The 27,021-nt window shown below is 42.2% G+C and overlaps 2 protein-coding genes across 16 annotated transcripts in view; both read left to right on the forward strand.

The window, feature by feature from the left end:
* The first annotated feature begins 6,903 nt into the window (after nucleotides 1-6,903).
* xpnpep3 (X-prolyl aminopeptidase 3, mitochondrial) lies at nucleotides 6,904-18,562 on the forward strand. Its single transcript, XM_059557675.1, has 10 exons — nucleotides 6,904-7,282; nucleotides 7,959-8,081; nucleotides 9,181-9,594; nucleotides 9,677-9,861; nucleotides 10,055-10,117; nucleotides 12,896-13,009; nucleotides 13,998-14,083; nucleotides 14,181-14,364; nucleotides 16,341-16,461; nucleotides 17,729-18,562. Exons 1-10 carry the CDS (start codon nucleotides 7,129-7,131, stop codon nucleotides 17,899-17,901), a joined length of 1,617 nt encoding a protein of 538 aa, XP_059413658.1. The 5' UTR covers nucleotides 6,904-7,128; the 3' UTR covers nucleotides 17,902-18,562.
* Nucleotides 18,563-19,679: 1,117 nt separating this feature from the next.
* Nucleotides 19,680-27,021, forward strand: part of ep300b (E1A binding protein p300 b) — a 37,988-nt gene continuing 30,646 nt past the window's right edge. For all 15 annotated transcript variants that reach the window (XM_059557676.1, XM_059557682.1, XM_059557683.1 and 12 more), the window contains exons 1-2: nucleotides 19,680-21,599; nucleotides 23,728-24,311. In XM_059557676.1, coding sequence (XP_059413659.1) covers nucleotides 21,506-21,599; nucleotides 23,728-24,311 — 678 coding nt within the window. In that variant the 5' untranslated portion in view covers nucleotides 19,680-21,505. The remainder of the gene's footprint in view (nucleotides 21,600-23,727; nucleotides 24,312-27,021) is intronic.

Consider the following 27,021-nt stretch of genomic DNA (forward strand, 5'->3'; position numbering starts at 1 on the left):
GTCTGGGCAGATGCGTTTGGAGCCAGAGTCTGCGCTGATGCGTTTGGAGCCAGAGTCTGGGCAGATGCGTTTGGAGCCAGAGTCTGGGCAGATGCGTTTGGAGCAAGAGTCATGGCAGATGCGTTTGGAGCCAGAGTCTGCGCTGATGCGTTTGGAGCCAGAGTCTGGGCAGATGCGTTTGGAGCCAGAGTCTGGGCAGATGCGTTTGGAGCAAGAGTCATGGCAGATGCGTTTGGAGCCACAGTCTGGGCATATGCGTTTGGAGCCAGAGTCTGGGCAGATGCGTTTGGAGCCAGAGTAATGGCAGATGCGTTTGGAGCCGGAGTCTGTGCAGATGCGTTTGGAGCCGGAGTCTGGGCAGATGCGTTTGGAGCCAGAGTCATGGCAGATGCGTTTGGAGCCAGAGTCATGGCAGATGCGTTTGGAGCCGGAGTCTGGGCAGATGCGTTTGGAGCCAGAGTCATGGCAGATGCGTTTGGAGCCAGAGTCATGGCAGATGCGTTTGGAGCCAGAGTCATGGCAGCTGCGTTTGGAGCCAGAGTCATGGCAGATGCGTTTGGAGCCAGAGTCATGGCAGATCCGTTTGGAGCCAGAGTCCGGGCAGATGCGTTTGGAGCCAGAGTCCGGGCAGATGCGTTTGGAGCCAGAGTCCGTGCAGATGCGTTTGGAGCCAGAGTCTGGGCAGATGCGTTTGGAGCCAGAGTCTGGGCAGATGCGTTTGGAGCCAGAGTCTGGGCAGATGCATTTGGAGCCAGAGTCATGGCAGATGCGTTTGGAGCCAGAGTCTGGGCAGATGCGTTTGGAGCCAGAGTCTGGGCAGATGCGTTTGGAGCCAGAGTCATGGCAGATGCGTTTGGAGCCAGAGTCATGGCAGATGCGTTTGGAGCCAGAGTCATGGCAGATGCGTTTCGAGCCGGAGTCTGTGCAGATTCGTTTGGAGCCAGAGTCTGCGCAGATGCGTTTGGAGCCAGAGTCATGGCAGATGCGTTTGGAGCCAGAGTCTGGGCAGATGCGTTTGGAGCCAGAGTCATGGCAGATGCGTTTGGAGCCAGAGTCATGGCAGATGCGTTTGGAGCCAGAGTCTGGGCAGATGCGTTTGGAGCCAGAGTCTGTACAGATGCATTTGGAGCCAGAGTCCGGGCAGATGCGTTTGTAGCCAGAGTCTGGGCAGATGCATTTGGAGCCAGAGTCATGGCAGATGCGTTTGTAGCCAGAGTCTGGGCAGATGCGTTTGGAGCCAGAGTCTGGGCAGAGGCGTTTGGAGCCAGAGTCTGGGCAGATGCGTTTGGAGCCAGAATCATGGCAGATGCGTTTGGACCCAGAGACATGGCAGATGCCTTTGGAGCCAGAGTCTGCACTGATGCGTTTGGAGCCAGAGTCTGGGCAGATGCGTTTGGAGCCAGAGTCATGGCAGATGCGTTTGGAGCCAGAGTCTGCGCTGATGCGTTTGGAGCCAGAGTCTGGGCAGATGCGTTTGGAGCCAGAGTCTGGGCAGATGCGTTGGGAGCAAGAGTCATGGCAGATGCGTTTGGAGCCAGAGTCTGCGCTGATGCGTTTGGAGCCAAAGTCTGGGCAGATGCGTTTGGAGCCAGAGTCTGGGCAGATGCGTTTGGAGCAAGAGTCATGGCAGATGCGTTTGGAGCCACAGTCTGGGCATATGCGTTTGGAGCCAGAGTCTGGGCAGATGCGTTTGGAGCCAGAGTAATGGCAGATGCGTTTGGAGCCGGAGTCTGTGCAGATGCGTTTGGAGCCGGAGTCTGGGCAGATGCGTTTGGAGCCGGAGTCATGGCAGATGCGTTTGGAGCCAGAGTCATGGCAGATGCGTTTGGAGCCGGAGTCTGGGCAGATGCGTTTGGAGCCAGAGTCATGGCAGATGCGTTTGGAGCCAGAGTCTGGGCAGATGCGTTTGGAGCCAGAGTCTGGGCAGATGCGTTTGGAGCCAGAGTCATGGCAGATGCATTTAGAGCCGGAGTCTGCGCAGATGCGTTTGGAGCCAGAGTCTGGCAGATGCGTTTGGAGCCAGAGTCTGGGCAGATGCGTTTGGAGCCAGAGTCTGGGCAGATGCGTTTGGAGCCAGAGTCATGGCAGATGCGTTTGGAGCCGGAGTCCGGGCAGATGGAGCCAGAGTCTGGGCAGATGCGTTTGGAGCCAGAGTCTGGGCAGATGCGTTTGGAGCCAGAGTCATGGCAGACGCATTTGGAGCCAGAGTCTGTGCAGATGCGTTTGGAGCCAGAGTCTGGGCAGATGCGTTTGGAGCCAGAGTCATGGCAGATGCGTTTGGAGCCAGAGACATGGCAGATGTGTTTGGAGCCAGAGTCTGGGCAGATGCGTTTGGAGCCAGAGTCATGGCAGATGCATTTGGAGCCAGAGTCTGTGCAGATGCGTTTGGAAACAGAGTCTGGGCAGATGCGTTTGGAGCCAGAGTCTGGGCAGATGCGTTTGGAGCCAGAGTCATGGCAGATGCGTTTGGAGCCGGAGTCTGTGCAGATGCGTTTGGAGCCAGAGTCTGGGCAGATGCGTTTGGAGCCAGAGTCTGGGCAGATGCGTTTGGAGCCAGAGTCATGGCAGATGCGTTTGGAGCCGGAGTCTGGGCAGATGCGTTTGGAGCAAAAGTCTGGGCAGATGCGTTTGGAGCCAGAGTCATGGCAGATGCGTTGGGAGCAAGAGTCATGGCAGATGCGTTTGGAGCCAAAGTCTGGGCAGATGCGTTTGGAGCCAGAGTCTGGGCAGATGCGTTTGGAGCAAGAGTCATGGCAGATGCGTTTGGAGCCACAGTCTGGGCATATGCGTTTGCAGCCAGAGTCTGGGCAGATGCGTTTGGAGCCAGAGTAATGGCAGATGCGTTTGGAGCCGGAGTCTGTGCAGATGCGTTTGGAGCCGGAGTCTGGGCAGATGCGTTTGGAGCCGGAGTCATGGCAGATGCGTTTGGAGCCAGAGTCATGGCAGATGCGTTTGGAGCCGGAGTCTGGGCAGATGCGTTTGGAGCCAGAGTCATGGCAGATGCGTTTGGAGCCAGAGTCTGGGCAGATGCGTTTGGAGCCAGAGTCTGGGCAGATGCGTTTGGAGCCAGAGTCATGGCAGATGCATTTAGAGCCGGAGTCTGCGCAGATGCGTTTGGAGCCAGAGTCTGGCAGATGCGTTTGGAGCCAGAGTCTGGGCAGATGCGTTTGGAGCCAGAGTCTGGGCAGATGCGTTTGGAGCCAGAGTCATGGCAGATGCGTTTGGAGCCGGAGTCCGGGCAGATGGAGCCAGAGTCTGGGCAGATGCGTTTGGAGCCAGAGTCTGGGCAGATGCGTTTGGAGCCAGAGTCATGGCAGACGCATTTGGAGCCAGAGTCTGTGCAGATGCGTTTGGAGCCAGAGTCTGGGCAGATGCGTTTGGAGCCAGAGTCATGGCAGATGCGTTTGGAGCCAGAGACATGGCAGATGTGTTTGGAGCCAGAGTCTGGGCAGATGCGTTTGGAGCCAGAGTCATGGCAGATGCATTTGGAGCCAGAGTCTGTGCAGATGCGTTTGGAAACAGAGTCTGGGCAGATGCGTTTGGAGCCAGAGTCTGGGCAGATGCGTTTGGAGCCAGAGTCATGGCAGATGCGTTTGGAGCCGGAGTCTGTGCAGATGCGTTAGGAGCCAGAGTCTGGGCAGATGCGTTTGGAGCCAGAGTCTGGGCAGATGCGTTTGGAGCCAGAGTCATGGCAGATGCGTTTGGAGCCGGAGTCTGGGCAGATGCGTTTGGAGCAAAAGTCTGCGCAGATGCGTTTGGAGCCAGAGTCATGGCAGATGCGTTTGGAGCCAGAGTCTGGGCAGATGCGTTTGGAGCCAGAGTCTGTGCAGATGCGTTTGGAGCCAGAGTCATGGCAGATGCGTTTGGAGCCAGAGTCTGGGCAGATGCGTTTGGAGCCAGAGTCTGGGCAGATGCGTTTGGAGCCAGAGTCTGGGCAGATGCGTTTGGAGCCAGAGTCATGGCAGATGCGTTTGGAGCCGGAGTCTGGGCAGATGGAGCCAGAGTCTGTGCAGATGCGTTTGGAGCCAGAGTCATGGCAGATGCGTTTGGAGCCAGAGTCATGGCAGATGCATTTGGAGCCAGAGTCTGTGCAGATGCGTTTGGAAACAGAGTCTGGGCAGATGCGTTTGGAGCCAGAGTCTGGGCAGATGCGTTTGGAGCCAGAGTCATCGCAGATGCGTTTGGAGCCGGAGTCTGTGCAGATGCGTTTGGAGCCAGAGTCTGGGCAGATGCGTTTGGAGCCAGAGTCTGGGCAGATGCGTTTGGAGCCAGAGTCATGGCAGATGCGTTTGGAGCCGGAGTCTGGGCAGATGCGTTTGGAGCAAAAGTCTGCGCAGATGCGTTTGGAGCCAGAGTCATGGCAGATGCGTTTGGAGCCAGAGTCTGGGCAGATGCGTTTGGAGCCAGAGTCTGTGCAGATGCGTTTGGAGCCAGAGTCATGGCAGATGCGTTTGGAGCCAGAGTCTGGGCAGATGCGTTTGGAGCCAGAGTCTGGGCAGATGCGTTTGGAGCCAGAGTCTGGGCAGATGCGTTTGGAGCCAGAGTCATGGCAGATGCGTTTGGAGCCAGAGTCTGGGCAGATGCGTTTGGAGCCAGAGTCATGGCAGATGCATTTAGAGCCGGAGTCTGCGCAGATGCGTTTGGAGCCAGAGTCTGGCAGATGCGTTTGGAGCCAGAGTCTGGGCAGATGCGTTTGGAGCCAGAGTCTGTGCAGATGCGTTTGGAGCCAGAGTCATGGCAGATGCGTTTGGAGCCAGAGTCTGGGCAGATGCGTTTTGAGCCAGAGTCATGGCAGATGCGTTTTGAGCCAGAGTCATGGCAGATGCGTTTGGAGCCAGAGTCTGGGCAGATGCGTTTGGAGCCAGAGTCTGGGCAGATGCGTTTGGAGCAAGAGTCTGGGCAGATGCGTTTGGAGCCAGAGTCATGGCAGATGCGTTTGGAGCCAGAGTCTGGGCAGATGCGTTTTGAGCCAGTTTTGAGCCAGTGTCTGGGCAGATGCATTTTGAGCCAGAGTCTGGGCAGATGCGTTTGGAGCCAGAGTCTGGGCAGATGCGTTTGGAGCCAGAGTCTGGGCAGATGCGTTTGGAGCCAGAGTCATGGCAGATGCGTTTGGAGCCAGAGACATGGCAGATGTGTTTGGAGCCAGAGTCTGGGCAGATGCGTTTGGAGCCAGAGTCATGGCAGATGTGTTTGGAGCCAGAGTCTGTGCAGATGCGTTTGGAGCCAGAGTCTGGGCAGATGCGTTTGGAGCAAGAGTCTGGGCAGATGCGTTAGGAGCCAGAGTCTTGGCAGATGCGTTTGGAGCCAGAGTCAGGGCAGATGCGTTTGGAGCCAGAGACATGGCAGATGCGTTTGGAGCCAGAGTCTGGGCAGATGCGTTTGGAGCCAGAGTCATGGCAGATGCATTTAGAGCCAGAGTCTGTGCAGATGCGTTTGGAGCCAGAGTCTGGGCAGATGCGTTTGGAGCAAGAGTCTGTGCAGATGCGTTTGGAGCCAGAGTCTGGGCAGATGCGTTTGGAGCCAGAGTCATGGCAGATGCGTTTGGAGCCAGAGTCTGGGCAGATGCGTTTGGAGCCAGAGTCCGGGCAGATGCGTTTGGAGCCAGAGTCTGGGCAGATGCGTTTGGAGCCAGAGTCTGGACAGATGCGTTTGGAGCCAGAGTCTGGACAGATGCGTTTGGAGCCAGAGTCATGGCAGATGCGTTTGGAGCCGGAGTCTGGGCAGATGCGTTTGGAGCCAGAGTCTGCGCAGATGCGTTTGGAGCCAGAGTCTGGGCAGATGCGTTTGGAGCCAGAGTCTGGACAGATGCGTTTGGAGCCAGAGTCTGGACAGATGCGTTTGGAGCCAGAGTCATGGCAGATGCATTTGGAGCCAGAGTCATGGCAGATGCATTTGGAGCCAGAGTCATGGCAGATGCATTTGGAGCCAGAGTCTGGGCAGTAGTGTTGTGCGGTGGAGCCGTGGAATGAAACTACTGCAGCGCAGACCCAACTACGCCCACTGAACTTCTCATTTGACTGCCCTATTTGAAGGCTTGCTAAAAATAAGGTAAATACAACAAATAATGATTTAAATTTAAAAACACATTTATATACTATATATTGAAAAACAGTAGTGACGGAGGATATATATATATATATATATATATATTTTTTTTTTTAATTTAAAATAAACAAACTAGTCTACCACAATGTGTGGTCACAATATTTAGTTTAATATGCCACTAGAAATAACTCTAAAATATCAGACATTTTACATCAAGTTCAACTAACGTTACAGGAGATCACCTGCTGTAGAAGACAGTACTCTATAATTAATTAGAGTAGGCTATCATTAGTATTGTCTTCCTAATTATTATTTTATACCCATAAAAATAATTAGAAATTTCCAGATAACGATACCTTCTCCCGTCATGGCTAAACGTTTTAGTTAACGTTACAAAAAAAACTAAACTCAGTGATCCATCAGATCCTGTAAGTCGGTTGGTACAATTTACTGCTGAACAACTCATTTTGTTGGTGTGAAATAACAAAGAAATCGAAAATTAATAGGTATATATTCAATCTCCTCTCGAAGCTCCGACACTCAGCTCAGAGAAGCTGTCAATCACGAGTGTCAATCATAACGACACGCCCCATTTATATAGCATCAAATTAGTAGCTAAAATCAAACTTAGCACAAAAACGAACAATTGAACATATATCAGCGTGATAAGAACTACCTTAAATGACCAAAACCATCTTTAGGAAAATTGTATTGGAAGTGGAAATTATTATTTTTTTGACTCAAGTCCCATTCGTTTACATGGAGGTGTATATGCTGTACTGCAGATAGCCACCAGGGGACGAGCTAAGAGCCAGCAGCTAAAAAAAAGAAGAAAAAAAGGTCCTCCATCACCCAGAGTCGCAGATTGTAGCGGTCATAACAGAGCTGTCGAATCAGAGCGCTGGAGCAGCTCTCAGGCCACCAGTAGGAAGCATCGCTCAGGGTCTTGCATACGAGTGACACTGTCACCTTCCACGCGATCATGCTCACAGTTGTATAAGTTAAGAGTGAAGGTTTACGTGTGCATTATTCTTTCAGCATGTTACCTGTAGGCTAAAAGTCCGAAATTATTCCGGTTTATGTATGTTTAATTGCACACCTGTGTTCAAACTTCTTCTACCTCATGCTGAGAGTCGGCGGATCAGAACAGCTGATCAGAAATATACAATGTTGCTCTCCAGCAGCGCTTTACTGAGAGCCGCCGTCCAGCGCGCGACTCGCTCTCACTGGGGTCCAGGTAATGCATGATAGTTATATTTACTTGATTACGGATCTGGCATTCAGTGCAATGTATAGTCATCATTTAACTCATAGCTGAGTATTGGGGAAATGGCAGGAACCTCGCTGCTGCTGATGTGTGTGATGAAAAGCATTGCACAAACTGATAATTTTTTTCTTTTTCCATATCCACAACCAGAATGAATATGATTTCTATGATTAGGCACTGATGAATACATTTGCATTAGAAACTACCAGTCACCACCCTGACCTCGTCATGTTTATGATGCAACTTCTGCTCTTATGCCTGTGTATTTTAAAGATAACGTGTTTAGTGCACCTTTGCACCCCAACAAAAGATCTCGCATTAGCTTATTAGTCAGTTTTTACACTTGTGCAAAATCAGAATTGATACTGTTTATTGTCTTATAATGTTATATTGTTTTTAGTTAACATTAACAAGTACTAGTTAACATTTAAATAACATTTTACATAATTTGACTATGTAATTAAATAAAATATATTAAAATAGCAAAACCGTTATTTCAAAATTTGTGTTTTATGAGATAACTGTTTTTACTGTATTTTTGATCAAATAAATGACCTCCAGTTTTTGAACAGTAGTGTACATCAGATTGCAGAAATGTGAAATGAGTTGCATGTACAGTTTCCTGTAGCTTTGTTTTGTTGTGCAGGGTCTGTATGGTGTCCATGCAGAAATGTGTCTGTGAAAACAGGAGGATGGAAAACCAAGAAAGTTCCTCAGAGATACCTGGGTCAGCCAAGCCCATACACACACCCTCACCTCATCGGATATGGTGAGAGAGAGCTAGATTGGTCTCCTTTTTCAAATCATTTCATTTGAAGTCGTCATAAAATCAAAACGGACCTTTATGACTTTCACAATTTATATTCTTGGTCTTACTGTGAACAATTGGTTGTACACATTTTTACAAAGACAAAAAATGTGTTTGTTATCTTTAACTAAAATGTAATGCTTACTTCACCTCTGAAACAACTTTCATTTTTATCTGATGTTATTTAGGCCGTGCAGACTGTTGGTTTATAGTGTAAAATGATAGATAAAAATCGATAGCCTGAATGCACTGTAAGTTCGCTTTGGATAAAAGCGTCTGCTAAATGCATAAATTTAAAATAGCTATTCAGCCCTTATTTTAAAGCCTTTACAAATCTTGCACTTAATTAACACAGTCATTTTAAGCAGATTACTGACCAGTAATAAAATTATAATGGAATGTCTTCTATTTACAGTCCAATTAATTCCCAGTGAATTAAATATAATACCTTTTTTATTTAATTTTTTTTATTTTTTATGGAATATTTTGTTTCATTCTCAAATATACTACAATTCAAATGTTTTGTGTCAGTAATTTGATTTTGAAGTCTCTTATGCACATCAAGGCTACATTTATTTGATTAAAAATACGGTAAAATTGTGAAATATTATTACAATTTAAAATAACTGTATTCTGTCTTAATATATTTGAAGATTAAATGTATTCCTGTGATGCAAAGCTGTATTTTCAGCATCATTCCTCCAGTCTTCAGAGTCACATGATCCTTCAGAAATCATTCTGATATGATGATTTGCTGCTCAAGAAACATTTCTTCCTATCAATGTTGAAAACAGTTGTGCGTCTTAATGTTTATGGAAATGATAAAAATTCATTTGATTAATAGAATGTTCAAAAGACCAGCAATTATCAAAACACAAATCTTTCGAAGCATTATAAATGTCTTTACTGTAACCTTTGAGCAATTTAATGTATTCTTACTGAATAAAAGTAATACATTCTATAAACAAATTACTGATTGCAAACATTTGAATCACATTATGTCAAATAAAATGGGTTGCTCTGGGTTGTTTAATAATCTTGAGATGTCTTGGTCTCACAGGTGAGGTGACACCAGGTCTCACCCAGACAGAGTTTGAGTTTCGCCGGCAGCGATTGGCATCTCTGATCGAGATGCAGGCAGAGCGGCAAACAGGTTCTGGAGCCTCTTCAAACTCCTCCCACATTGTCATCGTCCTATCGCATCCCATTCGCTACATGTCCAATGACATCCCTTACCCGTTCCACCAGAACCAGGACTTCCTGTACCTGACAGGAATTATGGAGCCGGACAGCGCACTGGTGATGTATGGATCGGGTAAGCCGGACCAGGCCGTGTTATTCGTCCCACGGCGAGACCCGGCACGAGAGCTCTGGGACGGCCCCCGCTCAGGGAAAGATGGGGCAGCTGCTTTAACGGGTCTAGAACGGGTTCACAGCACAGAGGAACTGGGTGTAGTGCTAAAAGCCTTGAAGGGTAAAAAAACTAACATGCATTTACATTAACGTGTATTCTAGGCTTACATTTGCAGCAGTGTCTTAACTTTTTATTCTCTTAGGGGGAACTATATGGTATGACAGCTCTCAGCCTTGCCATCCACGGCTACACCAGACTCATGTGTGCCCCCTATTGGAAGGAGGACCACTGAGGATGTCTCTCCGACCCCTCACTCATTCCCTCAGAGCCATTAAGAGCCCAGCAGAGGTTGCTCTGATGAAGGAGGCAGGACGGATCACTGCCCAGGCAATGAATCTCATATAATAATAATAATAAGGTAGATTACTTTAAAGAAAGGTTTGGGTCATCTTGGGTGACTTCGCTAGGTTAAGGAAACGGAAGAGGTCCGTGTAAAGTCTGAGTGAATGGATCATTTCAGTTATGAGGGACTTGATGTAGGTCAAACATGCATTAAATTGAGCCGTGTGTTTATCTTCAGGCATTTAAGAAGACGATGGCCATGTCAAGAGGAGATATTGATGAGGCAGTTCTCTATGCAAAGGTGAGCAGAGGGACTAAAATCATGCAAACACACATAAACAGTCCGTTTAAACAGAAGATTTAGTGTTTTGCAACCTGTACCCTATTGTGTGTGTGTGTATATATTTGTATATATCAACCTGCCATACCAAACAAGACAACAGGGAGATGCCAAAGTACTGCATATAAACCACTATATGGATTCATTCAGCATCACTAACCACATCAAAATACAAATGAAAACACTCTGATTGTGTGGGAAAAAACACATTATTTTCCACATACTGCACATTATTTTTTCTCCTCTATGCCCCGTCCTTTCTGAGCACGTCAGTTTTTACAAAGCTCATTGTTCTGAAAAGTGTATTTTCAAAACTCACGTTTGAATCATCAGTGGCAAATTCTTTAAATATATAAATGTATTTACAGACTGCGCCAGAATTGCTTCACTTTATAGAAACAGCCTTTGTGCACAGCCTTCCCAGGATCAAGAAACAGTCCTCCGTAAAATGTGCTGCAAACAACTCAATATTTGGGTTTAACTGTTCTGGAACGGTGTTGTAAATACAACTTAACCACTGATTTTTAGTTGTGTCCTCTTTTGGAAGACCAAACAAAGTAGTTTCACTTTTACAACAAAAACACACAGCGTCTCCACAACATGGCAGGGCGGCAACAGAGAGAATAAAAGTTACGCCTTCATTCTTTGCGTGAACATTTGGGCGGTGTTATGCAAAACTTCCCACATAGTGACGTAGACATGTGGGGGCGTGTAAGAACCAGCCGTTTTAGGAGGGTGTGGTTGACTCTTAACTTTGATAAAGAATAACTCTTTGGATTTAAAACTTTGCAACTTTACAGATCTTCTTTATGCATCAAGAGCTTGTAACACTTCAAAGAGAAAAAATATATAAATCGCATCATATGACCCCTTTAATTTCGACAACTATGAATATACTGAATTGAACTGTGTTCATGCAGAAATATGATGTTATAGTGATCAGTGCAGAAATATGATGTTATATTGATCATGATCATATGATGTTATAGCCCCCCAGCGACTATAGTCCGAAAAATACGGTAGTGCTGGGCGGTATGATGGTCTATCGTCCCCGCAAAATAAAATGTCTATCGTTAAAGATTTTGCTATATCAAATTTAGTGTATACAAATACATCTGCGTAACAAAGTACGGCTTAAACATCACACACCTTTTGAGTGATAAGGAAACATGCATGAATTAAAAAATAAATAGTGGGACGCACTTGGTAGTTATTAAGTGCAATAAGCAGTGAAAAATAACTCATGCCTACTGACACACACTGAGAAAGCCCCTCAACAGCATGCGATGACAGAAACAGATCTCTTTCTTGTTTTATTGTGCTACAATGGTCAAATATGCACAGTTATATCATAATGCTCATTGTGGAGTATTCAAGGTAATGCAGTAGGTTATGTGTTAATGTAAAACAAGGGGGTGAAAACCGGATGTGTTTCAGGGTATTGGATCCATGCAGTCAGTCTTAAAGGGACAGTAGCCTTATTTACCTGCTGCTGTCTGTCATTAATAATGTTAATCATGTTTGATACAGTGAAGACTATGCAGTATTTTATTTATACACTTTATTCAGTTTCAGTAATATTTCTTACTACATGTTAAATAAACCTAGCCTACTGTAGCTGAATAAATTAAAAGTCTATTTCATGTTTATTTGTTCTGTTGTGGTACATATTGTGAACTAAAATTTCTCATACTGTGAAATAAGATTTTGGTCATATCGCCCACTTTTTGAATCAAGTCTCTAATGCTCAAGAAGGCTGCATTTATTTGATACAGTATTTAAATATATTTTAAAATGTCATTTATTCCTGTGATGCAAAGCTGTATTTCCAGCATCATTACTCCAGTCTTCAGAGTAACATGATCCTTCAGAAATCATTCAGATATTGCTGATTTGCTGCTCCAGAAACATTTATTATTATTATCAATGTTGTGATCAGCTGTGCTACTTAATATTTTTTAACCATTATACATTTTTCAGGATTCTCTCATAATTAGAAAATTAAAAAGAAAAGCATTTATTTGAAACGGAAATATGTTGTAAGATTATAAATGTCTTCGACACCTTTGATCAATTTAATGGACTCTTGATCAATGAAAATTGTAATTTATTAAAAAAAAAAAAAAACCTTACTGACCCCAAACCTATGAAAAATGATGAAGTATGAAAACTCTAAAAATGCTACCATCTAACTGGCTGTGACTTTGTTAAAAAAATGTGAAAATATAATTTTATTGTGTGTATTTAGGATACATAAGATGCTGGCCAGAAGAAATCTGCAATTTTATTTTAATAAAATGATTGTCCAATGAAGTATAACATTAAACACAATATATCATTTGGGATGTGGTGGAAAACATACTTAAAAAAATGTTAGGGGACAAATTAATTGTTTTAAGAGGTTCTAGAAGCCCACAGACCTAAAATTGGCAACAGTGTAGGAAACACCTGTAAATTCCTTTGTAGCAGAAAGCCTTTCAGAAGTTTTTTTTTTTTTGTAGCTCTGAAATTTTGGGGTAGAATTACTACATAAAGTTGTCATTGTTTGGCTTTTGGCCAATGCAAAGGTAATGAGCCGTCTGAGAACTGAAAATGTAGCACAGAATCAAAGTGACGTCAGCAGGCTCTTGGAGAGTCACATTTTAGTGTGTCCAGCCCACATGCTGACTAACATCTGTGCCTTCTTTCTTCCTTTCTCTTTCTTCTATCCTCTGTTTCCCTTTTTGCTCTTCCGTACAGTTTGATTTTGAATGCCGTGCTCATGGTGCGAACTTCCTTGCATATCCACCCGTGGTTGCTGGTGGAAACCGAGCCAACACACTTCATTACATCAATAATAATCAAAAAGTGAAGGTAAAGTACAAACGCACTCATATTCACTGCTGGGGGTTTTTTTTTTCTAAGAGTGGGAGTCTAGAAAAGATTCATGAGATATACAAGTAGGAAACTTGACATTTCTCTTTTTATAATTCTGTATTCAGTATGTATACGTAAACTTAGGGTTAAAAATTTTAGCACCCAGAAATTTTAAGCAGATTTTTCAGTGATTTTCAATCATTTTGGCACAAATAGTTCTGGAGGGCCAAAATCATTGATTGAAATGGTGACATTTAATTAGCGTTCTCCAGTGGCCTGTTTTTACTGTCCATTTTAGCTCTGTTAGTGCTCTTTAAAGTGGCATTACAGATCGCTTTAGTCGCAACTGATCTTCTCTTCCCCTTTATCACTAGTTATAACATCAAATTAACATGAATGAACATCAGAAGGTATGTTGAAGGAGCAGTACAGCTGGCTGAAATGTGTCATGCCTCATGTAATCACTTAATCAGTGTTTCATAATAAACCAGCTTGTAAACAATGTTTACCTCAGGAGCCATTCAGTGACCATAAAATTGTTAGAAACTCTGGAGAGGAACATTTTGCTAAATATATGCACTGTTTTACATATTTATAATATTTTTTCTTAACCTTTTGACTGTTATTTTAAAATTCTTTTTAAAATTTTTTTTTAATTAAAGCAACCATTTAAATGTTTATATTCTGACAACAAAATTAGAGTAGAAACATAAAAACTGACTTGTGTCCCTCAGTATTTGAGTGTACTGTTGATTTATTAAATAATAATAAAAAAAAATGTATATTAGTAATGGTATTAATATCGGTTTTAGTGTTTTGGTAAAAAATGTATTTTGGTGCATCACTATTGTGTGCACGTTTAGTCAAATGTACTGTACAGTATACACAATTTCATAGGACTGGGTGATCTAGACAAATGTTTGAGTATTGTTTTTTTTTTTTTTTTTTTTTTTTTTTTTTTTTTAATGCTTCCTTTTTTTCTCAGGATGGAGAAATGGTCTTGTTAGATGGTGGGTGTGAATATTTCGGATATGTGAGTGACATCACACGCACTTGGCCGGTGAATGGAAAGTAAGTCTGTTTTCAACAGAACTCTCATTGTTTCATAATGTAGCTTTAATTTCGTGCTATTAGTAAGTGATCAGTGAGCTCCGTGTGCCGTCTCCAGGTTCAGTCCTGCTCAGAGAGAGCTGTATGAGGCCGTGTTGGAGGTGCAGCTGGGCTGTCTGTCTCAGTGCAGTCCTGGTGTCAGTCTGGACTACATATACTCCACCATGCTCACGCTGTTGGCCCGGCAACTCAAAGAGCTCGGGATCGTCCCACAAGGCACGAGTGATACAGACGCACTGAAGGTACTCCGTTTGCCGTTTAAGGGAATAGTTCATCCAAAAATTTAAATTTAATTTTTTTAAGGAAAAATATACTTTTATTTAGCAAGGATGCTTTTTATTGATCAAAAATGAGTCTTTATAATTGTAGACATTTATAACAGCACAAGTGTTTTCAATATTGATAATAATAAAATTTTCCTGAGCAGCAGATCAGAATCATTTCTGAAGGATTATGTGATGCTGAAGACTGGAGTAATGATGCTGAAAATCCAGCTTTGCATCACAGGAATAAAATTAATTTATTTTTAAAAACAGCTATTGTAAATTGTATTAGTATTTCACAACTATAGTGTGATTAATGGAGATATATTTGTTGTATAATTCCAAATAAACAGATTATGATCCACAAATAAATGTAAAGAGATCACACATTTGTGGATTTTGAAACATTTCTAGTGTCAAGACACTGACAAATCCACACATAGGTAGAAACCACCCACCATCTACACAAGCCAGTCAGTTAACAGCTACATTTTGCTGACCAATCGTAGCATATTCTCGCTATAGCCAATCAAGTTATGCTTTACAATCAGGGCGAGATCAGATTCATTTATTTGCACTCATGTAAGAACGGCATTCTGTGGACACATCATTCAAATTGAGCTGAAGTGCTGTTTGTGTGGTTTAAAAAAACCCTGCAATAACTTTGTAATGCTTTTAATAAATGTTTGAAAATATCATGTATAATGCTTTATACGACGTTAGATCCACATAGCTGCTCATATACATGATTTAAACAGCTTGACTGAAAAACTAGAAAATGCTGTCGGCTGTAGTCTCGCGTAGCCAGAACTTCAGACTGACGACTGACGCCACAATAACAGAACGGTGTGTAAAAACGGCGTGATGTCTGAAGCTGAGACTCTGTTGGCTGTTGTTTGACTATAATATTTATAACCTATTACACAAACTTAATGTTTTTCATGAGGTTGAATCTAGTTATTTATTAGTCAGTTATTGATGATTTTCTTTCCATCTTGAATAACATGACTCTTCCAGTGTATCCAGTATAGCATTGTACCCATAGGCGTTTTCAAAGGCACGTAAGATATAACACTGTGGCTTGTGGATCAATACAGACAGTCTAATGGTTTAATGAAATCCAATTTTAAACATCTTTTACTGTCCAATTTTGATGGCCCTTATATTTCCTATTTGAGCCAAAGCAGATGAAAGAAGTTTTATCAGGACGAGACTGCCCTGATTGTAAAGCAAAACGTGATTGGCCATAGCAAGAACGTACTACGATTGGTCGGCGAAATGTGGTTGTTATGAGATTGGCTTGATAGACAGTGGGTGGAGTCTACGCATTTATTTGTTTTCAGCATCTTGATGCTAGAAATGTTTGAAAATCCACAAATGCGTGCAGCGATCCACAAAAGCACAGAAAGCCATTGCATTGTTCCAGCTTTTACATCATTAATGCCAAATGCAACTGATTCTTGCTTCCTTGTTTGTAATCGATTGCAAATCTCCAAGCATGAATATATTGTAAAATGTATCACTGGCATGTCACACCAATCCAAATTCTGCTTCACAGTGATGAAACACCAAGAATTTGAAGCATTCTTCATTTATTTAATTGAACTTCTCTAAAGCTCTGTGGTTAAGAAATGACTATAAGACTTTCTGCCCAATTTAAATGGCCAAAGATCTGACCCACTTATAGCGTCTGTAAAGCACCACACTGCCCTAAAAGCACCATTTCACTTTCAATGCAGCGGGTTTATGAGGCAAACAAACCGACATGTTGGTCAGTTAAGCCTGCTGTGGCTGTGGAGATGTACATGTGCACTGACTTCAGTTAAAATCTGTTTTCATGTTCCTCACATGCAGCTTTTCAACTGTTTCTCTCGCTGTAACATGCATTATAATCACATTACAGTTGTTTTTTCTCAATGGATGTCTGCCTGTCTCTTTTTTTTCCCTCTGCCCAGGCTGCTCGGCAGTTTTGCCCCCATCATGTGGGTCACTACCTGGGCATGGATGTTCATGACACTCCTGAGCTGTCCCGTTCACAACCGCTGCAACCTGGCATGGTGATCACAATAGAGCCAGGTGAAGATCACTTGTATTCCAAAACAATTAATGTTTCATGTCTTTTTTTTAAACTTTTAGTTCACCAAAGAATGCATTCTAGCTATCAAAATAATTGCGTTAAGTTCCATCTCATGCTTTAGTGATTGAGTTGTAGGTTGCTTCACATAGATTTTACAATCAGATCAGCACCTAAAACTTAAATGTATCAAACCACAATAATAATTTACCATTTAATATTTGTCCATTCTATTCTTTTCGTTTTATTATCTGTTATCTGATGTGGCTTTTTCCTTGCATAGAGTAACCTTCATCCCCCAAAACAACAACAGACTGATTTTAGAAAATGTTGGGCTTGAAAGTAAGGTGACTTGCAAGAAATGCAGGTGTACTCAATACTCCAGCAGCTGTTTTGTAATTTCCACAGTTCATTGAGAGCAGCACAATCATTTTCCACTCAATAATGAGGAAGGTTTCTCGAGTAGCAAATTTAAACATTAGAAAGATTTCTTAAGAACAAGGTCGAGGTAACTGTTTGTTTACTGTATAATGGCTGCTGAAAATTATGCCTTGCCATCACAAATAAATATAAATAATCATTTTAAAAATAAAAACAGAAAGCCATTCTCTCTTGCATTGTTATTCTTATCTGAAACCGTTAAAGCATTTTTATTAATTAAAATAAAACAAATATTAGATAAATAGAGAAGTACTGAACTAAACAGAAAAAACATTTTTTATAAAATAATTTTACTTCAGTCAGAAAAAAATCGTGACCGGGCTTAAACCAGTTAAACTAGTAGAAAACTAATAAAAATGACAAAAGCACATACAATTAGTAATACTTAAATGGAAAACGACAATGCAAAAATAAAAGCCAATTTAGTCAGTCAGAAAAAATACATTGGCTGGAATAGCTGAACTAAAATCGTAATGAGACGTCAATCATCTGATTGCATGTTGGGACACACTGCACCGGCACTTGAGGTGTAGACAGATTTGTTTGGCTTACAATCAGAGCGAAGTAGTCTTGTTTTGCACTTTGAGTCTCAATAGAGACGTTTTGAAAAATGCACTTGTTGGGAACATTCATACAGCACCATGTTAGAAAAATAAGAGTAATAATACTAACAAACCGCAGGCCTGTATCTTAAATGCACTGTAGTTACCACTGGACTTTGGCATACTGGTCAAAGTAACATTCAACTTCTCAGCATTTTAAGCTGTGCTGCAAAAAACTAAACCGAACATCACCTCTCAACTCTCATTTCTTGCTCCTTTCACCCAGGACTGTACATCAGCGAGGACGATAGCTCATGTCCAGAGCGATTTCGGGGTCTAGGGGTGCGAATTGAGGATGACGTGGTGATCCGAGAACACGGGGGACCCCTCATCCTATCTGCAGAAACCCCAAAAACCATCGCTGAGGTGGAGAGTGCATGCGCGCATGGAGAGGACTGAAAGAATAAAGGGAAAACATAGCAAGTCCTTCTAGAATGAGCCTGTTTCTCCCATCTTTTAACACCTCCGCTGGGAGGGATTTCTGTAATAGTCGACTCAGGAGGTCTGGATCTCACAGAACTTGCTCCAGTTATGTATTAAATCTGGAGGATTAAGAGCTGGACGTGTTGGGACAGCGTGCAACGTCTCCCTGATAGCCAGTTGGGTCGTGTTTTGTATTTGACATGCACAACTACACTCTCAGAGAAAAGGTTCAAAAACGGTCACTAGGGTGGCACCCTTTCAAAATGTACATTTGTACCTTATTTAACCCAAAAGGTACATAAAAGTACTTTAAAGGTACATATAAGTACCTAAAATGTACATATCGGAACCTAAATGTATACATACATACGTATTTTTTTTTCTTTTGAACAGGTACCACCCCAGTGACAGCTTTTTGTCCGAGTGTGTAAGATCTAGGATGAGGGTTTATAGGAGACTTCAGAGTAAGAAACAAACCGGTTACTATACGATTTAGCAATGTTTAACAGTTTGTGTTTGGTACAACACAAATAATTTATCTGTTTCACTGCGAGAGGCTCTGTTCGTGTTTGTCTGCTAAGGTTTTTATTGTCATGAATGTGTTTTTTACTGTTGTCAAAATAAATGTCTAATTCTTTGTCTAATTCTGCATTTTGTAAGAGCAATGCATTTCTAAACCACGTAATTAGTCATCTGAACAGATTCCCTCATTTTTTCAATACATATTTAAAGTAGATTTGAAACTTTTAATCACTCCAAAACACAAATTATCTGATGTAGTAAATAAGCCATACTAACAAATACTAAAATAAATCACAATGGTTTACTACTAGAAGTCTAAATAAATGAATCAAATTTCTTTAATTAGAAAAAAATGTTAAAAGTGATTTACATTTACGCTGAATGAGGTCTAAAACTACAATTGAATAGCATTTTCACAATACATATAGACACTAAAATAGTACTCTAAAACCTCAGTAAGGTTGGTAATATAGAAAACAATTTGTTTTTGTTCAGAATTTGTTTGTGTGTAGAGGCTGCTGTATTTTTATAAAGTATCAAATCTGATAAAAACTAAATGTATATAAAAACTAATTCAACATATTATTATACAATAACACACTTAAGGTGTCCAAAAAAGCAAGCCTAAGTTACTAAATTTAGTAACTACTAAAATCCAGTTGGGCCAAAAATGCTGTCTTGGAAAGCAACTTTTTTTTTAGCCGAATTCACTCTGAAATTGTTTATGATGCCAAAACTGCTGCTACATAGTAAGATTTTATCCAGTTTAGGCTGGTTTCAGCAAGGTTTTGAACCCAGTCTCTCATCCGAGATGAAGCCTAATGCAGTAATGCCCAAAAAAATCCTAGTAAAGCAATGCTTCTGAGCTAAGCTGACTATGAACATGTCTATGAGGTCCAAAAATACTCTCTAGTTTGGCAGTAGGAAGTCCAAAAAAACTACTTGTTCTTGATTCTATCAGTGTTGCACTTCAGTAGCGCACCTGACCCTGGGTTTCTCCGAGAAGGCTGACTGAACCTCCAGCTAGAGAAGCCCAGTCACCAGGTGGGCATCGTTTCACCACTAGTGACTCCATCGTCTGGTGATGCTGGACCGTGTCTCGCTCCCCGCCCAGAACAGTAGCAACTCCGACAGAGTACGGAAACTGCACTGTCCGGGAAATCCCGATCGCCATCTCCCCCTCCGCCCCCCTTTACTAATGTAAGCGCACCTCCAGCCTTCCCTCCCCCAGCCAGAGGAGCAGAAACAACAAGCCGCCATTTTGTTTGTGCTGAGAGAGAGAAGGAGGCAGGAGCGACCGAAAAAAAGCCAGTCGAGCGCCGACCACAGCGACTCCGCGCGCCGCCGGCTCCGTCCTCGCGCGACTCAACCGGATAAAACACAACCCGGGCGACTGGCGAAGCAGCGGAAGGAGATTATAGATTCTCCCGTGTGGAAATCAAAGAGCAGACTGGGTTTTCCTTTCTTTTACTGTTCTTAAAAAAAAACGAGGCGGAAGAGAGCAATACATTTAAACGAAGGGAAGCTCGCCAGGGGAAAAGGAAAATAACCGCGTCACGAAGTGGGAATATCTGTGAAATTGCATCGCCGGTTGCTGGCGGACGACAGTGAAAGTGCGAAAAATTGCTGGAACGGAGCAGGAGACGGGAGAAATTTAAAAGGGATGCACGCGCAGGGGGGTTCACGGCATCACAAAGCCTATGAAGGGGGTTTGAGGACCCCCAGATTTTGGGGGGTGCAGCTAGCAATATCTCCCGGATCGGCAGATGCTTCAGCGCCGAGATATTATTGAAGCCCAGCTCGGTTCGGTTCAGTCTGTTTTCGACCCGCTGCTGTTCCTCTCGCTCCTTCTTAATGCTCCGCTAGGCTCTTCGTGCAGTGACTAATTATTCTTATTTGCTTGATGTATCAGTGCATTGAGACGCATATGCATTGACCAACTTCACTTGATTCCCATTCTTTAGCCCGTGCACGGCGGACTGCACGACAGCGAGACAACATCAGACGAACTACCGATTGCGTAGATGTGCTGTACATTAGACAGACACTTCTGAAATAATTGCTGTGCATTTTGCATGCACGAGCTGTGCGCAGTGCAGCGTGGTCTCGTGAAGCAATGGTCAGAGATTTCCTGCAAACACTTTTAACTCGTGCAGTGGACACATTCACACAGAGGGCGCACGAGCCATAGTCAGATGCGAGTGCACAATAAACCATTTAACTTGTCACTTTGAAGCATTGTTGCAAAATACTAAGAGACGAATGCTGAAATATGCAAGTTGTTTGGAATCATCTAAAGTGGTAGCTCGTGCATGCAAACTGAAGTCATTACAGTTCTTGGATGCACATTTATCGTGTTTATTTATTCTATGATGAAAGGAAACTTTTACATGCATATGGTTGTTTAATTCTACTCCCGTTTCAAAGTATTTATTTGTTCTCTCCTTCCACCTTAATGACTTAGGAGAAAATAAATACATTGATGAAGGAGATGCAAACATCTTGTGTCGATTTTAAGGAGCATGATGGACTTTTAATCTTCTAAATAAAGTGATGCTGGCTGAGAATTGCACATGCTAAAATGCGAAGAGACATAATTCTGAATCTTAGTGTTTGCTCATAAACATTGCACCGGAGCGAGTTCGGTTTCTCGTACACAACGCCTTAAAAAAAACCAACACTTCAGCTCGCCGCCGACAATGGCGGAAAAGACGGATGCAAGCAGCGAGGATAAATCTCGGGAAAATTGCTCAGTCGCCGAGGAGGCTACGTGAGTTTGCGGCGAGCTTGCATGACCGCCTGTCCCTCCCTTCACCTCCTCCATTCGGAAATATACTTTGAGGAACTAAAGACTAGAAAATCTTAAAAGAGAGCATTAAAGGTGGACTGAACATTGAAGCATTGCATTGCATGCATGTATCGTCCCATGAAAGGGAAACGGGAATCCGTCCGGAGCTCGTGAACGAGGAGAGATTTCATTTGCACATCGGCTCGCGACTGCACAGGAAGGGCTATCCTCCGGGGGTTATATGCTTTAACACTAAAACTGAGGAAAGCTATGGCCGATAATGTGCTGGAATCCGGTCCGCCTTCAGCTAAGAGGCCTAAATTGTCTTCCCCGGCTCTGTCGGTCTCCGCGAGCGATGGAAACGGTAAATAATAATGTTTCACGCGCTGCGGTGCGCGGCGAGACGAGTCTCGCGCCTGCACACTGCCTCTGCTCGCGTGCACGCATATATATATATATATATGTTTTAAAAAATACACTCGACCTGTGTTTTTAAGAGCTTTCTTTTGTTGTTATTGTTTGCTTTCATCGCCCCCCGGTATTTAAATAACTTAGCAGGATAGCTAGCAGGCTAATGTTTTCATTTGAAGTTGATGATGTGTGTTACAGAACTGTTTGTGCCTGGTCATCTGAGTGTGTAAAATAGTATGCGGTGTTTTTCCGGGTGTGAGGTACAGAAACTTTTCGCTTTGTTCTTCGCTATGAGATGTCGAGAGCTTGGTTCGGTGTCAAAGGTTTATTAGGTGATGCATTTCGAGCTTGTCAGGAAAGGGAATACTCGACAGGAACATGTTATATATCACGTCGTTTTACTGACACACGGTCGGGAGTTGGGCAGAGGTGCTTCTTTTCGAGTTTGTTTACATGTAATGCGAACTTAATAGTTGACAAGCAAGTTTTTGATCAACACGAAGTAGTAGATGCTACTTCATTCGTCTGGTTACTCTATATTTTAACGAGCTTCATGTGGTTTGCAGGTCTTCCTGTTTGAGCAGATGAAAAGTGTCCAAGACCCTTCTAAAACCAGCTTGACCGGTTAAGACCAGCAAACCTTTCTGAGCTGGTTTAAGCAGGTTTTTATGCCAGTAGCGAGGATGAAGAAGTGAAGCGTGTCTAGAAGTGAAAGCCAGGTCTGAACTCTAGTGGTCCTCCAGAGCTGGTGTTTAAATCGCTGAAACGGATGTCAACATAACAGATGGTATAATTTAAGATAATTTCATAAAAGCAAAATAGGATGAATTTGAAACAGCACTTCGTTTCATACAATACTTAAGTAAAAGAGAAGGAAAAACTTGAAAACTAAAAACAAGGTAGGAAAATTGGGGCAAGTTGTGCCACCGTTTATGTTGTCATCTAGGCAGTAAGAAATTAATGTTTGTACAACTAATACTTTGTATTAAATCCCATTTTATTATCTGTAGTTACTTAAAGATACCCATAAATAATATTCAGATTATTTAAGTCGTAATACATTTTTTCATTTTTAGAAAGAAAGAAAAAGAAAAATGTCACAAATGTTTAAGCACAAAATTGGCTAAATGCTTTCACTTTTTATTTGTGTCTCTTTAAAATTTGCATGCATCTAAAAATTCTCTTTTAAAATTAACATTAAAAACAACAAAGAGTGTCATATGCGGACATCAAAACATAAAAAAAGTGTGCAAAGCACTTATAGCTTATAGCCTAAATCAACTAAGCATGTTCGGATGTTGGTCTATCACCGTACTCTCAAATTCAAATCCAAATATTGTCTGATTAATTGTTTGGCTGATATATTGATCTATCTCTAATGTGAAGACTGCACTCAAAAGCTTGCTTGCTTCATATTTAGAGTGTTTAGCGTCTAGTAGTCGTTGGTGTGTTGCTGTTATCAGGACCTACCATTATGAAGGAGACCCCCCTCCCATTTTGTCCCACCGCTTGTCCATTGTTATGCCATGTGTTTTTTATTAGGATGAACCATTAGGACATGAACACCGGCTTTACTGCATACTTCTCTCCTGTGAGCCGATATAATCTCAGTCTTTCTCTCATCGCGGGAGCTGCAGTAAACGGTTGCACGAGATTCGATCTGCCACGCTTCGGTCAATTTGTCTAGATTTCTTGCTGCAGAGTGATGGATCATCCCATGCATTGAGGAGGCCAACTTACATCCCGATGTATTGAAATAACAGATGTGTTGTACACTTGTTGTTGTGTTTTAGTATTACTTTGTCTCATCAGATTAAATGCTTTCTAAAAACTCTATAGGTTTTTTAAATGGCTATTTTAACTTATCCACCAAGGAAGCTGGCATGGTGTTAAAACACCAACCAACCAATTCAACCATTTAAAAACTGGCAACTTAGGTAAAATATGGTTTCTTTTGCTGTGGCTTCACTGGACAGGTCTCATTTTTGGGCATACTATAATTATTCTCTGATGTATTTCATTATGAGTGATTTTTCTGTGAGCAACAACCTGATTAAAGTCTCTTTTCCCTTTTCTTTCAGATTTTGGCTCTCTGTTTGACCTGGAGCATGACCTCCCAGACGAGCTCATTAACTCCTCCGACCTGGGCCTTCCTAATGGGATGGACCCCAGCCAATTACACACCAGTCTGGGTGGAGGAGGGATGTCAGGCCCTCTGGGCAGCTCGGGCCAGGACACAGCAGCCAAACACAAGCACCTGTCTGAGCTCCTCCGCCCTGGTGGCCCTCCATCCACCTCCACGGCTGTCGGCAACCCCAGTAATGTGTCCTCCTTGGGGATGATGGGAGGACTGAGCGGCTCCCCGGTTACTCAGGGACTGGGTGGCCCTCAACAGCAGCAGCCTGGCATGATGCCACAGCCTGGCATGGTGGCAGGACTGAACCGGGGCATGATGGGTGCCCAGAAAGGGAATGGACATCCGCAGAGCATGATGGGAGGGCAGATGATGAATGGTGCAATTAGAATGGCTTACGCCAATGTGAACATGAATGCGGGCATGGTTGGTAACGGGAATGTGCTGCCCGATGCTCTGCAGCAGCAGAACACAGGACAGCAGACGGCACAGGCAGCAATGAGACCGCAACAACCAGGAGCAGTGAACAAGGTAATGTGTGAACAACTCTGTGTGTCAGTATAATATGTGTACGGTTTAAAATGCATTCATGCCCCTAAACCAATGAAATGCATGTAAAATGGTTTTGCTTCAAGCTTTAAGGTTAACTTGAATTAATGTTTCAGATTTCAAGATACATCTATGAATTAATGTGATTTGTGTGATTCGGCGGCTTCTTAGTTTTATGGCAGATTGCAACCATGGCTTATCAGGTCCATACCGCCACCTACTGTATCGGAGTATGTAGCATGGCTATGAATATAATGACGTTAGTTACCCTTTGTTACCGCCTTTACTGATGTAGAAACCACATGACAACAGTGTCGTGGACAGATGCGGAAGTAGCTTCGCGACAAACTTCAACTAGAAAGAAATGCCGATCTCGCTTGTTTTACTCGACAGGGGAGTTGTTTTGATTAGTATCTTTACAGAAAACGTATGCTATTATAACGATCAATAGGATTAGTATTATGGGGCATACACGCCAAACGTGGGGATCGCGTCTGATCTATCGTCTGATCACGTCTTTGCATTGACTTTGTATGTAATTTACCCGTGCAAATCGGTGAACTCGTTTTAAATTCATGATTTATGTTTCCGTCTGATTGATGACCGTCAGCGGTTGGGTAGAAGACAACGAATCCCATCATTCCACGCTCCTCCTTAGCATCAAACCACGCGATTGTTATTGTTTTGGTAGTGCGCCCTCTTGTGGCAGGTCCTACAACCTGTACCTTTAAAGCTGCATTTACATGACAACGACCGGAAAAGTCAAAACTAGAAAAGCTTTTCCCTTGCTTTTTAAAAAAGTTTCACATATACACGACAAAATTTTCAAAATGATTTGCGTTCACGCATATCCTCGAAAATGTCCAAAAACTCTGTATAACGTATGCCAGGCCAGTAGTTGGTGCTGTCACCTTGTTAGTAAACAGTACCTGTAGGGAAGTGATCATTATATGTTGTATACGATGCGTTTCCGCTGTTGGTTGTAATATTAAAGTAAATCCTCACTTTGCTGAAGAAGCGTTAACAAACTCCTGAGCATCAACAACAGTACCATGTGCTCCTCCATTGTAGTGTATGTTTTTTTTTTGGGCTGTACATTTTGTGGGACTTAAAAAAAATTATATATATATAAAACGATTCTGTCCATATGGAATGCAAAAATGTCGAAGCTCAACATCTCAAAACTTCTCAGAATACAGGCAGAACCTTTAGATTTAAAATAAATGCTGTTCTTTTCAACTTTGTTCAAGAATTCTGAAAAAAAGTATGACGTTTCCTCAAAAATATTATGCAGCACAACTGTTTTCAACATTTGTAATATGATGTTTTTTGAGCAGCATATCAGAAATATTTCTGAAGGATCATGGGACACTGAAGACTAGATTAATGATGCTTAAAATTGTGCTTTGCTTTACATTTTAAAATATATTAAAATTAAAAACACTTATTAAATATTGTAATATTTCACAATATTACTGTTTTCATGGTATATTTGGTCAAATGTGACTTTGGTGATCATAATAAAAACAAATATATAAAAATCCTACTTTCCCCTTTTACCGCCAACTTTCGAACAGTAGTGTCTATGTATAATTTATTATAGATATTATAATTAGATCTAGATTTTTCTAATTATTAATCACTATATATATATATATATATATATATGTACGTGTGTGTGTGTGTGTGTGTTTTAGGTGATATATAGTGTCAATCTTTAAAGTTTTCTAATGAAAAGCAACACTAATGATTTTTTAAAATAATATTCAAGTAAAAAAAAAAATATATATATATTTTACTTGAATATTATTTTAAACAATCATTAGTGTTGCTTTTCATTAGAAAAATTTAAAGATTGACAAAGACCCAATGAAATTAATAAATAAAGACCATTGGCATGTTAGAATCTTTAAAAGGAATGAATGAATTTATTTTTTTACAAAAAGTGCAAGCCCTTCTATCCCAACTTCCTGTTTCAACAGTTGTCAAACTATTTTATGGAGAGAACAAAAAGCACAATGAATGTTCTGATGCTGTCACACACCTATCAGTCCTGGCCCCAAACTTTATCGTTAAGTTGCTTTAGAGAGAAGCTTATATTAGAAATTAAAGGTCAAACAAAATTTTCTCAGGATTTATTACCTTTAAAGGCCAAGTTGTCTTATTTTCAAACTTTATAAAACGACTCATCGTTGGTTGCTTGGTTTAAAAACTAAAAAAAAAAAAAAAAAATGTTTTTCATTATCTGATTAAAGGAATCTGATGGCTTATGTTCTTATGACAGCACTCTATTCCCCTCCTTTAAAGAAACAACCCTTTGTTCAATTTTTGTCTAGTAAGACAATCAGGTAGTGAAATGGACTATTCAAGTGAAAGAATAATGTTTCTTTGGTTTGAATGAGACAATCAGTGATGTGATCGAGTTTGAAAACCTTCTGTACTCCCTCATTCGATGAACTGTGTGCACCATTTTGTTGATTCACAGGCAATTGCACAACCTGGACCACAGGAAATGGGCAGAAAAAAAGAGGGAATAACATTTTCTTTTTTGTTTTGCTGGATTCTTCTAGATTTTCAGCAGCTTTTTTGAGGTTTATGATACCATGGTCTCTGATATTAATACGTATGCGGTGAGAAAACGATGGGAATGTGAGTCAAACAGGCTGAATGACTGATGCTCATCTGTTGATGT

The sequence above is a fragment of the Carassius carassius genome, chromosome 9, assembly GCF_963082965.1.
Source record: "Carassius carassius chromosome 9, fCarCar2.1, whole genome shotgun sequence".
NCBI lineage: Eukaryota > Metazoa > Chordata > Actinopteri > Cypriniformes > Cyprinidae > Carassius > Carassius carassius.

Excerpts from the sequence above, each read along its gene's own strand:
- xpnpep3 (XM_059557675.1), top strand. The coding sequence starts at position 7,129 with ATGTTTAATTGCACACCTGTGTTCAAACTTCTTCTACCTCATGCTGAG. Across the intron at positions 7,283-7,958 it reads TCGCTCTCACTGGGGTCCAG|GGTCTGTATGGTGTCCATGC; the intron begins GTAATGCATGAT and ends TTTGTTGTGCAG. Across the intron at positions 8,082-9,180 it reads CCCTCACCTCATCGGATATG|GTGAGGTGACACCAGGTCTC; the intron begins GTGAGAGAGAGC and ends TTGGTCTCACAG.